Source organism: Neopelma chrysocephalum, unplaced genomic scaffold (genome assembly GCF_003984885.1).
Source record: "Neopelma chrysocephalum unplaced genomic scaffold, ASM398488v2 Primary Assembly neopelma1_64, whole genome shotgun sequence".
In the NCBI taxonomy this organism is placed as follows: domain Eukaryota; kingdom Metazoa; phylum Chordata; class Aves; order Passeriformes; family Pipridae; genus Neopelma; species Neopelma chrysocephalum.
Genome location: NW_020897721.1, coordinates 3,449,339 through 3,465,089, shown reverse-complemented (window position 1 = coordinate 3,465,089; position 15,751 = coordinate 3,449,339). Strand labels below are relative to the sequence as shown.

Genomic DNA, 15,751 nt, shown 5'->3' with positions numbered 1-15,751 from the left:
ATGCTGCAGATACAAATTTAACAGAATTTCGGGCTTCCATTTGGTGTGATCAGTCCTCAAGATTGTTTCTTTTTCAAGCAAGATAGAAGGAGGACAATAGACTTTCCTTCTGGTGCACGTGTCCATGTCCTGCTGGCCTGAGTTTCTGTGTGAGAGCAAGAGCTGACCTGCACCTCTGTGGTCATAGATCAGCTGCTCTGTCAACCTGCTGAACAAATCAAGGCCTTTATGTAGTCTAAGGTCAGTAAAAACCTGTAGATTCTGTTTAATTCTTTGCTTCCAAATGAGTTATGACACTATGGAAAAACCCCCCAAACAAACCACATTTATCCTTTCCAGAGAAATCATGAAGACCAGATAAATATTATGAGACCAACTCTGGAAAGCTGAAGAAGTTAAATGGGCCAATATACAATTATTTTTAAGCAACTAATCTGCTATTCATTTTCTAGATGCAGAGTTAGTTTATAAGCTACTGTAGTATTGGCTTTTTTTTTTTAACTGGAGAAGGCTAAGCTAATTCTGCATCTGTAATTAAGACACCAGAGGGGTGTTTGTGTTAGTCTGCTGCAAATGTTGAATACTGTGATGTGATTACTTAAAAATCAATACTTCAGGAGTTTCACTTCGCTTTCATGGTTTTTCATTAAAATGTTATACCCCTTAACACTGCTAGAGAAGCCCTTGGCAAGAAAAATCCATGGTCTTTATCTTCAGGACTTTCATTAATTATTCTTTGGAATTATAAACTTTGTGATCTGATTGCTTTTAGGGCGAGGAAGTGGAGGGAGAATTTTTTTTGAGTCATCCATGGGTTTACTAGCACTCCTTCCCCAGTGATTTTGCTGTTGGGAAGCAAAGTTTTTAATGATTTTTCTAGACTATAAGTTTTGACTTCTTTTCTTCCTTCTAATTCTTGTAACTAACCTTCCTTAATTTCTTTTCAATAAGACATGTGTTTGTAATGCCAGAACTTGGGTACCTGCTAATGCAGGTTTGTAAGACAGTACCTTTGGTAATTCCTGCTTTGTTGAAGTATCCATGTTATTCGTCAAGAATGGGATGTCAGCTGCCATGTACCTTTTCTGTGAGGCTTTTTCACAGGCAGATACTTCTTCCTGCTCCTTGTATGGTGTGAGACACACAGAAGGACATCAAAGAAATCTCTGAAAATCAAAACAGAGTTTGAGTAATTCTATACCATAGAGAATATTCTTTATAATTGGCATAAGCAGTGTGAGCAGCAGAATAACTGGATAAGGGGGCAAATACCCAACTCTCCATCTTGGCTTCAGTGTGGATTATCAGTGTAAACTGATACACCATCTGGGTAATCATCACTGTGTGGACACTGAGCTGGAGGTGACTTCTCAAAATGATCCCTGCACAACATTGGAAGTGGTGGTTTCCAGTTCCAGGCACACTTGGGGAGTTCATGCACATCCCAAGGCTTTCAGGGGAGTTCTTTTCTGTAAATACCCCTGTGCAGTGTAGAGAGGGTGGATCTGGGGTCTTGAACCAATTATATTTTTATTAAAGATTAGGACCTTTATGTTTCTAAGTTCTCATATCACCCCATTTTTCTGTTGCTTACAATATTTACAATAATTGCACCATTTGAACTGATACTTTCTATGTGACTTGTTTGTCTCAGATCTGTTGGTTGACTGGGTGTTTTTCCTCAGAAAATGTCAATCAAAAGGATCTAGCTATATGACAAGAGATATATAGGCTTTTTTTCCCATGTTAGGTGAGCTAAAGCTTCAGTCATTCATGTTATATAGTTCTCTCCTAATTATACTTCTGGTACTAGAATGCAGTGCTTCCAGTTTGAGTGAGGGTCATTTTAACAAAAGTACAAGTTTTTCTACTGGAACAGTGTATATAATGAATTTCATCAGATAATAATGAGCCTTGGAACTTAAGTTAGGGTGATATTTTTAATAAGGCCCATTGGTGTTACTCAGTGCTACTCTGGTTATTCAGCACTTTTTTTTTCTTTTTCCCTTTGTTTTTAAAGAGAATTTTTAATTTGTCCTTACATAATATATTTTCTTACTTCTGTAAAATGGAGAGGGGCATTGAAAAATCACACACAAAACCCCACATTTCTTAGTTGATTTACAGGTTTTTCCCCTGGAATGTCCAACATTTGATGTTATTAGCATTTCCCACAAATATTTGTTTTAACCTCAGGTTTTATGAGGTTCAAGGATTAAAACAGTTTCATGTCTATCATTATCACAGGACATGTGTCATATAAATGCATCAACTTATTTACAGATGAATAAGCTGTTTAACTCTGTAACAAGAAACTCTATTAATCTTAAAACAAAGTTGGTGACTTTCATTTTATTATTGCCTCCTTGGTTAGAGAAGAAGCCTGATGGGTAAAGGAAAGGAGAAATAAAATCCTGACCATTTCCAGTAGCAATTTCCAGTGAGAGCCAATAGTCAGCAAAAAAGTCTACACAGCTCCATAGCATTCTGCATGCCAGTGGAAATTCCTGAGCTAAGAGAGCATGAGGGAAAAGGAAAGAAAGTTGCTCACCACTCCAGGAACCTCCTTGTCCTCTCCAGAGTAGTGCTGGTACTCACGTACCTCCCTTTCCAACTCCTGATAATAAATTATCTGCATGATCAGATGGAATGCTTCCAGAATTGGATGCAGTGGTTTCCCAAGTCCTCTCACAAAGTTTTCCTGATCTCACCAGCTCTGTCACAGTATGTAAGGGTTGGCTTAGCCTAACGAGAACAATAAAAAGAGGCACCTGGTCTGATAAATAGCTTTCTTTTCTGCTGGAGTGTGCAGTGTCTGGCAGAGTCCGTTCCTCTTCCATTCATTAGCTGACCCCTATGCATGCGTTTAGTGCATTTCTTTTCTGTATTTTTTTCTGTACTCAGTCATCATGCTCATCTCAGGAGAAGCTGCACCAGCTGCCCTTTCAGCCCACGGCAGATGAACTTCATTTCCTGACAAAGCATTTCAGTACCGAGAGCATCACTGATGAGGAAGGGCGCCATTCTCCAGCCCTGAGGCCTCGATCTCGCAGTCTCAGGTGAGCTTTGGGTCGTTTCTCGAATTTTTAAGATGTTGGACACATGTATTGCATTTCTATATCTGCCTTCAAATCTACTGCATTCCTGTATGTGCTTTCTAATCTAAGAATGGTCATTTGTAGTTGATTTGTTACATGTTTGTGAAACTATTTTGATCAATGTTTAGCTCACCTCACCCAATCAGAATTTTTTTTTTTTTTTTACATTTGATGCTGAGGTTTTGGATTGCAAAATGGTTGGTATAGTCTGCTTTTGTATCTTCACAATAACTCTATGAAAACACGGTCCACAAGTGTGTCAGGCTAAATCTATAGAATGTAGATTTCCTATAGTGAAGTTTCTTCTTAGAATTTTGCTACAGTGACATAAGGATGTGGTTACAGCCACTGTTAATAACTTTTCTGGAAGTGTTTCTGAAGGAGTATGAAAACTAGAGTAGATAAAGTAAAAAGCTTAAATGGAATTGCACCCCAGAGCTATTTTGTCATAGGACTGAAAATGTTTCTCCTGCATTAGTAGTTGAATAATTTTTACTGTTGCTTCAGAGAACTGGTTATTCAAAGATAGCTATCCAGGGGTTATTTCCTTGTGCGATTGATTTTGCCATACATAAAACCAGGAGCAACTAGAATTTCATCTTTCATGGAATTACAGAATGGATGAGGTTGGAAAGGACCTCTGGTGGTCATCCTGTCCAAACCCCTGCTCAAGCAGACTGCCCAGGACCATGGCCATATGGCTTTTGAATATCTCTAAGGACAGAAATTCCACAAAGTCTATGAGCAGTCTTTCTTGCAGGTCTCTAACAATTATGTGGAATAAATCCCAAAACATTTTGTATCGTGGCAAAACCCTCAAGTTTTGCTATGCCTTTAGTGATGGACCAAGTGAATGAAAGTCTAGGAATGTGTACTCTAGGCACAGCTTCTTGTGAAAGAAAAAGGGTTTATACAAGCAGCGTTCAAGGAGGTGAAGTCTCCATTTTGCTTCTCTTCTGAGGGTGTCAGAGGTGGATATCACCCTTAAATTCATGGACAATATTAAAAAACTCTGCCAGCTGGAAATGCTGAATCAGTGTGCCCAGCTCAGGACTTAGTTGGGGGTTTCTAAAAGAAGGAAGTGAAACAGGCCAGGATAATAAACAAATCCATGGTGAGTATTGTGTCATGGCAGAGCTGACCTTTGATTATTTGTAATTATTTGTATGTTCTAAACTTCAGTGCAGGCTGCATGGTAATTGCATATGGATCTACTAAGTGTAGTTACACAGTAATCTACAGGAGCAGGTAAGTGCTGTGGGTAGTAGCACACTTAGCCTGTGACCTCTGCAAATTACCATGTAGTAAAAGACTAGTTGTATGATTTGTACTAAGTCTCTTTGAACAATAGTCCTACTTCAGTCCTCTTGCTGTCACTCTTAACACTGACTACAGCTGAGTAGTGTAACTGTAGTGGTACTAATTCTCTATAGATAAGACAGCTACTGTAGGTAGACAACACATGGCTAAAGCAATTGTTACCCTTTCTAACTCAGGTGTATTTCTGTTGCAGAAGACACTTTTGCTAATGTCAGAATGATATACACAACAGTGTGAAGAGCCCAATTTTATTTTCTTCCTTGTTAATATGGGTTATCAGCTTACTTAGAATTTTAAAGCCAATTTAAAGCAGAGTTATCGTGTAGTAGGTTTAGAATTTGTGATGAGATTAATTCAGCGTCTTATACAACTGATTAATCTTTTTCCTCTCTTGAATATTTTCTCTAGCTCTCTCTGGGTTTTAGTGTGGTAATGGCCAGTGCTATTGGTATTCCAAAGCTTCGAATGAAGTAATTTAATTTTTTCAACTTTCTGTGCTTCATTTGTTTTTCATTTTGCTTATTACCAGTACTGTGATGCCGAGTGACTCTGAAGCACCCTTGCCACTACCAAGCATTCACGCTGACCCCTTGCACCTCCAAGGGAAATTGATATGTCAGTCCAACCATTTGGAGCAACGTTTGCAGGAGCAAATACCCTCTTTGCCAGGAGGTAGCCTGTCCTTGTAAACAAACAAGTACTGAAATAAGTGCAAACCAGACCTTATTCACTGCACAAAGCTTGCTTGTTTATTTGCCCACACCTTAGAGTTAGCTCACTTGGTGAGAGGCTATTTTCACTTACTTAAAGAATAAAAGCTGAGCAGTTAATGTGTTGAAAATTTAGCAGGAATTTCCTAAAAATGTATATTTTCATAAGCATTCAATAGTCTTGTTTGATCAGCTTTAATGAAAAGCAGTTGAACAAAATATATCGGATGTTTTCCTTAATTGACGGCCATGGCTTTGTAATTTAGAAGATGGCCTGATTGTTAACATGTTTTCATTTTTCATCCTATATGACTGCAGCCTTACATCTCTTTTTGTGCAAGAGGAACTGGCATTTTGAGATGTCGCTGTCAAGTGCTGGGACTTTTTTGTCTCTGTAACCCAAGAATTTTTAGAAGTGTCAGATGATCCTTTTATGCTCCTAGATATAGAGTGCTGCCTAGATGTAACTTTTGGAAAAATACCTTTCTTCAGCTAGAAATCTACCATTTTCTTGTGCCTAGCTGCAAATGTTCTGTTTGTACAGAACACTTCTAATGATCAAACTGGATGAAAAAATAGCAGCGCACACAGTCATGGAGGGTAGTGTTGGCTACACTACACTGACAGGTTGGTAGCAGTTTGTTTGAGGTGTTCTGCCAGTGTGGCTTGAGGATACTCATCTTTTAACTAATCACACCTTATTTGAAATGCCCTGAATTTCAGCACTGAAGAAATGGCATTGGTTCTTTCCCATCTGCTTTCCCATGCAGGGGGAAGGAGGGATCCTGAGATCAACGCTGGGATGCGAGTGTGATGTGCTTACAGAGTTGCTTGCAAAGTCCAGGAGTCTATTCTCTCATCTGTCTCAGAAAGATCCAGCACTCACATGCTAAGTGAAAGAACATATTTCCATGTGACCCACTTGTTTTGGTGCTTACAATGTGTCTTCAGTGGAAGAGAATATTTCTTTATTACCTGCAGAAGTAATTCCTAAATATCTCTCAACTGTTCTCTTTTTCTTGTGAGGCAACCTTCAAATCCTTCAGGTTATTGACCAACAGAGAGACAGATTCACTTGTTTTGAACAATCCTGGGCTTTACCTGAAGATCTTTTCTCCCTGGAGTAAAATGCATGAAGAGTTGTGAATTCTTGCACTGAACTTGGCGTCATTACTCTTTTTAAGTTAGAGAGATGCTACCCTCCATCTTTTCCCAGTTCTCTTTACTTGTCATCTTTAGCAGTTGCTAACATGTGGGAATGTGTGGAGAATGTCAGAGATAAAAGTAGAGTTAACTAATAACGACTTCTTCAGGAGCTGCCTTTGTGCAGTCACTCAGCCCACCAATCTGCCCATTTTTCTTGATCTCTTTTTGTGTTTCACGATAATGTTGTCTAGGGAAAAAGGGCTGAAGATTGTTGCAATGAATTTTTATGTAGTTGAAGTAGATGAGATCATCCTTAATCAGATATGCTCCTTCATCTCTTTGCTGGGTAGTGCTTTTTAAATGCAATCCTCCAACCTGACTTCCGACATGCTGGATCCTGCCATCAACAATATACAGAGAAAACTCCTAGAAAATGCCAGTTGCCACTTTTAAGAATAAAATACCCAAGATGGGAAGCAGGAATAGGTGTTGTGAAACCACACCAGTGGGCCTGCATAGACCATTTTTATCTTTGAAATTGATCCTGCAGGTCATGGAGCTCTCTCATCTCACTGCGCTGAAGGGGCGGCTTTAACCACTTGAGTAATCTTGGTGGCTTCATCCCTTCATGCTGCTGCACTCAGGCAGTGCCATCCACCACAAGCCACGGAACAGGGATTCACAGAACCATGGATTTGCTGGAGAAGGATAATCATTTTATATTCTGAAGCATAAGGCATCTGTTCTTTATGAAAATACATTCTGGCGGCATTACAGATGATGTTGGTCTCTTTGTTTTCTCTCTCAAGACAGTGAGTTCTGTGAACCTGATTTAAAAACAATCACTCTGAAGAACCTTTTCAAATTTATTAATTTTTGGGTTCACTCACCATTTTCATGGTTTTCTATTATGAGTAAAACTGGGCATTCTTATTTGCCCTTTGTGTTGCTCATTATTCTAACTTTCCACTTTCATTCTAAAGCAGTCTCAGTCTTTGTTGGCGTGCATAAAAAACCTGAAGTATTGGAAAGAGCTAGTTGCAGCGGAGTTTTCTGACTTCTAGTATTAATATAATTTTCATTAGGTCAAAGATTTAAGTAATTATTTCTTGAGAGAAGAGGAAGGCTTACCTTCAGCATTGGGTTTACCTTAGTCTCTACTTTATTCAACTTTTAGGTCTCTAGTTTTAAAATTCCATATTTTGCGTGTCTGGAAAGGACAGAAAATTAAGGCTTATGGTTTTAAGTTTCCTATGGCTGCTGACTTTTGTAATGTACTGTAAATACAGCCTAATTGAACCTTTATGTACGGGATGAAATCAGAGGGAAGCACAGTGCTTTCAGCTTCTTTACTTTTTCCTAATAAATACAGCTGTCACAGTGAAGGAAAAATTAGGTATTCATAAACATCTCAGTTTTATTTAGTCACACTTAAACTAGATTTTGTAAGATTTCAGTTTTTACTCTAAATGCTACTCCTTGAAATAGCTGTCTATAAGCTATTTTCACTTTCTAGCATCAAATAAGGACAGATGAGTTTTGACAAGTTGAAGGCTATAGAAATCTTTGTGGGAGATAGATATCACTGGAAGTCTACCACCACATCTTTCATAAAGTGGAGGGAGGGTGAAGAAGGGGAAAAGAGAGAGTAGTTTTTCATTCTGCTGCTAAGCTTAAGGGGACAGATATTATTCTTCTAATGTCTGCTCTGCTGAAATGAAAAACTCACTGACAATAATCATTTCTTTGACCTACCTATGTGCACCAAGAAAAGAGAAGCAGCCTGCTTTTTGTCTTAAAATGTTATGCACGTGCACAGCATGTGTCCTCTGTTTTGCAGAAAATAATCTGTTCCTTTGTGAGGCTTGAAATGTTAGTCTGGTTTAGTTCTGTACGTGAAATTTTTGGTGCTAGATAGATGTGTGAAGCTTTTGCATTTGAAAAGCTGTCATGCCAGTAAAATATATTAAACTTCTTTTATCTATTTTTTTTTCTAAATTTCCTTATGTTCTCCCTTGGTGGCCCTAAGTTATCTGCCCAATCCTTGTTTCTTTTTCACTTCACTGTGTCTCAGAGGTGCTGTAAAGTACCCAACAGTGCCAGGCAGACAGCCTTTGGTTAGTTAGTCAGTTATCCAGCTAATTATTTCCTTAGTTTCCCAAGCTAAGGATCAACATTAAAAATTATGATGCAGTATATTACGTTGAAATCTTGCTATAGCCAGCTAGACACTGAAGTTGGCCTGGTATATTGAGCAGATTTTATTTTAAATGACAATGTGAACCTTGATCTGAGGTTTTGCCCAGAGTTTCGTGGATGGTGCTCTGTTGTTTTAGATGGTGAAAAGTGGCATTGATGAGCTCCCAAAGATGAGAGACAAAACTGCCAGTGGCCGAGGAAGCGGAGGGATTTTAAGTGTTTATTTTCTTGCCAGTTGGCGTGCACAGAAATTGTTTCAGAATTGTAAAAAATAAAAGCAAACCCAATAAATTTTCCTGTCATCATGGTTCTCTCTAAGGAAATGCTACATCTGCTGGCAGGACAGCTCAAGTAGCTTGATTTCTGCATAGCTCTTAATTTCCTGCATCCACATGAATAAAGTGCCTTGAAAGCAAAAGGCAAAGTCCCTCATGTTTTATTGTAGCCCTAAGATAGCAAATACTTAAGCATGTGCAAATGTTAGTGCTAAAATTATGTATGTGCCTCCATATTTCTGTAGGTAGTATCAAAGAGCTTATATATCCTCGTAATTTATACCTCACTTAAATCACACAGTGAAAAATTACATAAGAGAAAAATAAATTCTTCAATAACTGTTCACCAAGTCCTTCAGCTCCATGTGAAGTACCACAAGTACACAAGTAAACAAGTGTCGTGTTTGTTCCAGCTTGTTTGGTCTTAGAGAAAAAAGGATAAGGATAACAGGCGAGATACATGGGGGAATTTGCTTATAGGCCTGGAATTTAAATATTCTTACCCTTCTGTTTAATCATGTCATACATTACATATGAATATAAATGTAAGTTTCTTCTTAAAGAAAATTTTCCTTGATTAAAAATAGCTACCAAGCTAAGGGAAGTTGATGAGAATGTGTTTTTACTTCATATTCAAAACATTCAAATAATTTTTTTCTCCTTCAACGTAATGATTCTAGTGAGAGATTTAATCTGAAGTGCTTTTCCCAAGCTAAGGGATAAACAGTAATAAAAACAAGACACAATGTAATTCATGGAATTTCAGCACAAGGCATAAAAAGAGATTGGTATTGCTGTAGTCTGTGTGACAGTGAGTTAAATTTTCTTTGGATTGTTAATATATGTTGCCAAAAGAATATTTTTTCCTTTAAATAGGTTAGCAACAAGGTAGTAACTGTAATGCATTCCAAGTTTAAAATGCATTTATTCCATTTAGAGAGATTCATTTCATCCTTCACTAGAAAGTTTGAAATGTTTGAACTCATTCAAGATAAAATTGTATTTTTTGACATAGATTATTTTTAGCAGTATTTAGTACTCTTAAAATCACAAAGACAATGATCATGTAAGATGCCAAATAATTGAAGCCCTTGCTTGTCTTGAGCATTAAAACAAGGTAAGTGGAGAAATGAGATGCTGCAGGCGATCCTGTAGCTGGGGATTATCTGCATTACCTCATCTGCTGTCCTCAGTGGCAGGATGAGTCAGAGCACTGCATACCATCAGATGTGATGAAACAAGATGCAACTCTTCTTTAAAAAAAACCCACCCAAACACTAATATAAATGCAGCTTGTCAAGACTTAGTGTCCTGGTTTTTTTGGTGTGCTTGAAGTTCCTTGCTAACCTATGCATAAGATGCATATGCATCCGTGGTGTAACGTGCCTCAAGGGAGTGCAGTTCTCATAAAACTATTCTGTTCCTCTTGCTTGTGGTATTTATATATAAGATTTAGTTGAATAACACTGCTTGTGCATCCCTCCTGTATTGTGGTATCCTTCAGACAAAGGAAAGCAAGTCATCTCAACTTCCTTGCTTCCTGTTGCTCTGCTCCCTTCTGGCACCAGAGGCTCCAGAGATCACCGTGATTTCTTTTGGAGCAGGGCTGCTCCTGCTGCCATGTAGGGCAGTAACACAACAAGGGAGATAATAAATGTATCTGCAACAAATGCACTGGGGTTTTACATGCTTCTGTGTTAGGGCTTACATTCACCAAAAAAAAGGTGGGTTTCTGACTGAGTCCATGGGGAGACAGGGATGTTGGCAGTTTCCACATCACTGCAGACTGCCATTGCTTGCTAGGATTTTCTCTCAAGTTAAGCATCTGCCCGTTACTGAGGTGAACTCAAAGGTTTGGAAGGGCTACAGTCAGTGTGGCAGTGTCATGAAAGGTTTTGGTGTGATATCTGTAAATGGTAACATAATTTCTTTTCTCCTCTAGCCCTGGTCGCTCTCCGGTTTCCTTTGACAGTGAAATAATAATGATGAACCATGTGTACAAAGAAAGGTTTCCAAAGGTAAAGAATCACTTTTTGCATTCAATAACTTGTGTCCAAGCTCAGGATTAATTTGTAGTGCTCATTGGAGAAGCCTTGCTCCTACATCTCATTTCCAAACAGTGCAGTTTGCTGAGAGTTTGAAGCTGCTTTCTCAGCTTCATATATTAATTCTACAGTGGAAGCAATGGATTTAATATACATAGAGATTCAGATGGAAAAGGCTGAAAAGCTTTTTTTTATGTATTTCATATTTACTAAATATCTGATGTCTTTTATTGGCATGACAGATGCTCACAAGAGTGAGAAGAAGGGCCATGCTTTGGCTCTCTGTATGTTTTTAACTAATACTTGTATTTTTCTTAAAATTCCAAATCAGATCAAGGCTGGAAGAGGGGTGTTTTGTTTATTTTCACATATACTTTAAACAGCTATTTTAAAGAGTAATTTCAAAACAAGCTGAATAACATTGTCTTCGTATTCCTTGTATAACTGCATTAAATTTATTTTATACTGATCCAGACTTCTTTGGACTTGGTAGGCTTTCCATTTACATGTTGGAAATGCAAAGTTTTGTTTTAAAGTCAGTCCTAATTATACTGGAGGTTTTGACAAAACCCAAGTTTGCCACTGGGGCTTTTGGTACTCAAGAAGTAATAAGGATAGATTAGATTTGTGTTTTTAGAAAAATCAAGCTGAACACTCCAGTTACACTGAAATGTGCTGAAGTGCTCTGCAGTGAAAATAAGTGTGTTTGCTCTTTAAAAAGCTGAATATTGAAATCTGTGGAAGCAACCTTTGAAAGTTAACATCTCATTGAAATGAGTGTAGAAGACTGTGTATGCCACAGCTGTCGATATGGCCATTCCTTCCTCTTCCACCACCAGCAAAAATAGATGTTTCTCTGGAGACAGGATATCAGGGCTTAGAGTGATAGAAATGCCGTGTGTCTGCTGCTTGGGGCAATGATTTTCAGCTTCCATGGTCCTGTCTAAAAGTTCTGAAAACTGCCTGGTATCTTACATCCTTACTCTGGAGACCCAGGGGGGAATACAGCCTCAGGACCGAGATATTTCTACGGTCATTTGCATTTTCAGAAAGTGTGTTTTGATTAATTTTTGTTGTTCGCTCATAACTTTTGCCTATGATATGCTATATTTTACTCTCAGCAAGATGCTATTGTATTTTGGAATATTTTTTTTTTTAAGCCTCGTGCAAGTCGGAATTGAGAGTGTTACTTTTAGCACCTTGCTCGTTTATGTTTTAAGATCTGTGTTAGTAAAATTCAGGGGTAATTTCTCTTTGTTCTGTCCTCTTAGGCCACGGCACAGATGGAAGAGCGGCTGGCTGAGTTTATTGCCTCGAATGCTCCGGAGAACGTGCTGCAATTAGCGGATGGGGTCCTAAGTTTCATTCATCATCAAGTTATTGAACTGGCCAGAGATTGCCTGGATAAATCACGGGAAGGTCTTATCACCTCTCGGTACTTTTATGAGCTGCAGGAAAACTTGGAGAAACTTCTCCAGGATGTAAGTGCTCTCTGAAAAGTAGAATGTGTTATTTTGGTTGAAACTTTAACCAATAAGCCAGAGCTTTGATTTTTTAGGAGAGAAAATGCTGATTCCAGGGGAGGGGAAACAGGTGGGGGTGTCAGGAAATCTGAGTTGTACCAGTTTGCTGTTGTTCTGCTATGGGTGAATTTAAGTAAATAATTTTACCTGTGAACTTCATTTGTACAAAAATTAAATATGCATATGAGCAAGTCAAAGGCAGTCTTTGCCATTTATGAAAATTGAGTTTATTCAGTTGAAGGAAATTACTGAACTTTTCTTTCACGAACTTCAAGACTCTGAATGACTTGTTAATTAAAATAGTGCCCTCAAGGAGTGAAAAGGCCATAGGTTTTGGTGTTGCTATACATTTTTCATAAAAGATTTTCTTGAGCTGAACTTAATCCAGTTGTGGGCTTTTGGTACTTCTGTGTGTGTTTTGTGGTGATCAAAGCATATGAAAATACACAAGGGGGCACAATTTTAATGCATGCTCAGTGTGCTTCAGCTACTCGTTAAAAATTGCTCTTATCCTGTAAAATGACAATAATATTAAATTTAAAAATCTCTTAGAATTGATGCTATAACTGTTTTGAAGAGTCAGTGCTATTACTGGTTGCTGGGTCTAGACCTCTGTTTGGGAATTTCTTCCTAATCTTCTGCTTTGACTTAATGAGATAGCAAGCTGAAAAGACAGGATTTATAAAGATTACAGTCTCAGATAACAAACACCACAGAGATGCTTAGAAATGGAACACCTGATATCATTTGTTTTCCATGATGATTTTTATAGTCATTGATCTGTTTGCCAACCCACTGGCATGAGTTGCAGTAGCTTGTGCCTCTTTGCCACTCTTTCATTAGAAAATGGCAAATGAACAAAAATACTATATTAATGTACAGTTGTTGTATTGCAAAGCTTTGTGAAAGCTGCAGAATCTTCCCTTGTATCAACTAAAATTTTTGGCTACCCCATTTATGTGGGTATGACTGTAATTTTCCTGGTATTTATTATGCGTGTGAGAAAAATGCCTCATGTTTGGATTTGTGGTGTTCTGCTTGGATGGGGAATATAATTTTAACAGATCAAGAGAGGTAGGGAATATCTTTTGAGGGCCTATGTGGTTGTCTGCCTGTGGGATATCAGTAACCACTTGTGGATGCGTGTGGGTCCCCCTGGAATCTCTGGAGTCTGGAAGCAGAGTATTTGCAAGTGTCAGCTGTGAAATAAGGGGTCAGACCTCTTTGGGTGATGGTTTTGAAGCTGAAAAGGTTTCATTAAAAGTAGGTGTATACACTTGGTGAAATCACATTTTAGGGGTGCAGGGGGACTACAGTGTGTTTTACTGTTTCTGGTAGCACATCCTTGGGGCCTGAAATTCTCCCTCTCCTGGACTTTCCTCCTCTGTGTGTGGACAGTGATTTCTCATACTGTAAGGAATTAAGAGCCATAAACTGGGGCTGGCCACTTCCAGTCTGCATTTTCAGTCCTGTCTTCTGGCCTGAAGAGGTTAATCGGGGTCCCAACAGAGGTGTGGGTCAGATAAATCAGCTTTTTCCTTTTCTCCCCTCTCCCTCAGAACAAATCCTCAAAACACACTTCTTAAATGTCCTTTTCCCCTTGATCCTATGGGCATTATACTGCTGCTCTGAAGCACAGGGAAAGGTGACATTTTACTGTTATTAGAGAAGATACAATGGTCATCTTTGAGATTGTTCGGGAATTGAGGGTTGACCCCTTCCTCCTGAACATCTTCTGCAGAGAAGGTGAGAGAAGGGTCAGCTCTTAAGTTTAATTGATTTACTGTAGGAAGTAAGGTGGGCTAGAAGTGATTAAAAGGAAAGTTTAGAGAGACAAGGGAGGCAGAGCAGGCCAGGAAGGAAGAGAACAAAGGCATTAAAGACAGCAGAGGAATGCCAAAGGTTTTATTCCACATCTTTCTAATTTATTCTTTTTCTGTCTTATCATAGTTCCTTGGCTTATCTTTTTTATTTTAATATTTAAAAGCTACTTGTTTCTTCTACTTCCTACCCTTTCTTTGCCCTTCAAACTGCACTCTACAAGGAAATAATTGGGACCTTTCAGTTGAAATATATAGAAATTGGTGATCATATTTCTTTTGGATGACTCATCTGAAATGCAAGAAGGTTTGATTATTCCAAATGTGGTGGCAGGGTCTTAACCTTTGCTTAGCTTGTGAGGTATCACACAGTTACTCCCTACATAAATAATACCAATTGCAAGGTCATCCAAAAAGCTCTTCGGCTTAGGCAGTTGTATGGTCTGTGCAGCAGGATATGTAGTTTTATGGTATATTTTTATAACATATTTAAAGATTGGGAAGATGCTTTATTGGTGAGGAATGAGGTCAGCAAGTGGCAGGAATACCCATGGATTTTCATACAGTTTTACTGTGAAAGAATGGATTCTCCTGAAATTCTTTTTTAAGGTGTCGATTCCAACACCTCGTCACAAACTAAACTTGCACAGGATTCCAAACCATAGAAGAAAGGAAACTTGATTTAATAGTTTGAGTCTACTTTATGTTGTAAAAATAGAAAACAGAGTAATTGGGTATGTAAATAATGAGCTGTTTAAATATACCAAACCAGAAAGCTTTTAGAAGATTTTTAGATCCTGGCTTTTGTAATAACATGCCAACAAATCTCTTTAGTTCTGGCAAATGAGATCTTTTCCCTTGTTTGGAGCATGAAATATTGTCTTTTAGCCAGAAAACTTATTGCTTATTGCATCATTGAAATTATCATGAAGCAAAAATGAATTTAAGAGATTTCCTTTATTTTGGAAAATATGAGCTTGAATGTTACGCTTCAGGTTCAAAATAAAGATTTTGAAAAATAAGATAAAGCACTTATATAAAAAAGAATATACAATATTCAGTTCTTTATCTGTTACCATGTGTTAGAGGATGGGACAGGACCTCAGGTTACTGGGAAACAAAATATTATAGTCTGTTATTGCTTGGCTGAATTGATGAAGTAAAACTAACCAGAGTCAAAAAAAGAAATCTAATGACTGTTGTGTAGGTGTAGCCAGCTGGTCAGGAAAGTGAAGGATTACAGGTGTTTCTGTGCATGGAACAAAAGAAACAGGGGAGGGTGTAAGTATTGTACTGCAGTGACTGATGGTGCACGTGTGCAAATGGATATTCTGATTGGGATTGCTTTCTTAATAGGAGCCTGAGTGTAAATTTATTGGTTCTTGGCTTTTGCAGGTCCATTGTTTTGGTTTCCATCAGTATATTAGCTCAATTACAGCGTTGTGACTTGCATATATCCCAGCTATTGGTCCTGCTGAACCCCAGGGGAGGACAGTGATTTTAATTTCATGCCCCAGTAGCTCCAGTTAGTGACGGATGGGTCTTTCAGATAAGGCAATGGGTTTGTAAATTAGCCGTCGCTGCCTCCCGTACACGTGTCACTGGCAATGTGTGC

General features: G+C 38.4%; 1 protein-coding gene across 10 annotated transcripts in view; it reads left to right on the top strand.

Annotated features, from left to right (window-relative positions):
• Window positions 1-15,751, top strand: part of MAST2 (microtubule associated serine/threonine kinase 2) — a 192,418-nt gene that overhangs the window by 138,517 nt on the left and 38,150 nt on the right. For 9 of the 10 annotated variants that reach the window (XM_027683074.1, XM_027683072.1, XM_027683081.1 and 6 more), the window contains 3 exons: window positions 2,905-3,059; window positions 10,691-10,766; window positions 12,065-12,274. In XM_027683074.1, coding sequence (XP_027538875.1) covers window positions 2,905-3,059; window positions 10,691-10,766; window positions 12,065-12,274 — 441 coding nt within the window. The remainder of the gene's footprint in view (window positions 1-2,904; window positions 3,060-10,690; window positions 10,767-12,064; window positions 12,275-15,751) is intronic. The other variant, XM_027683073.1, reaches the window with a different exon arrangement.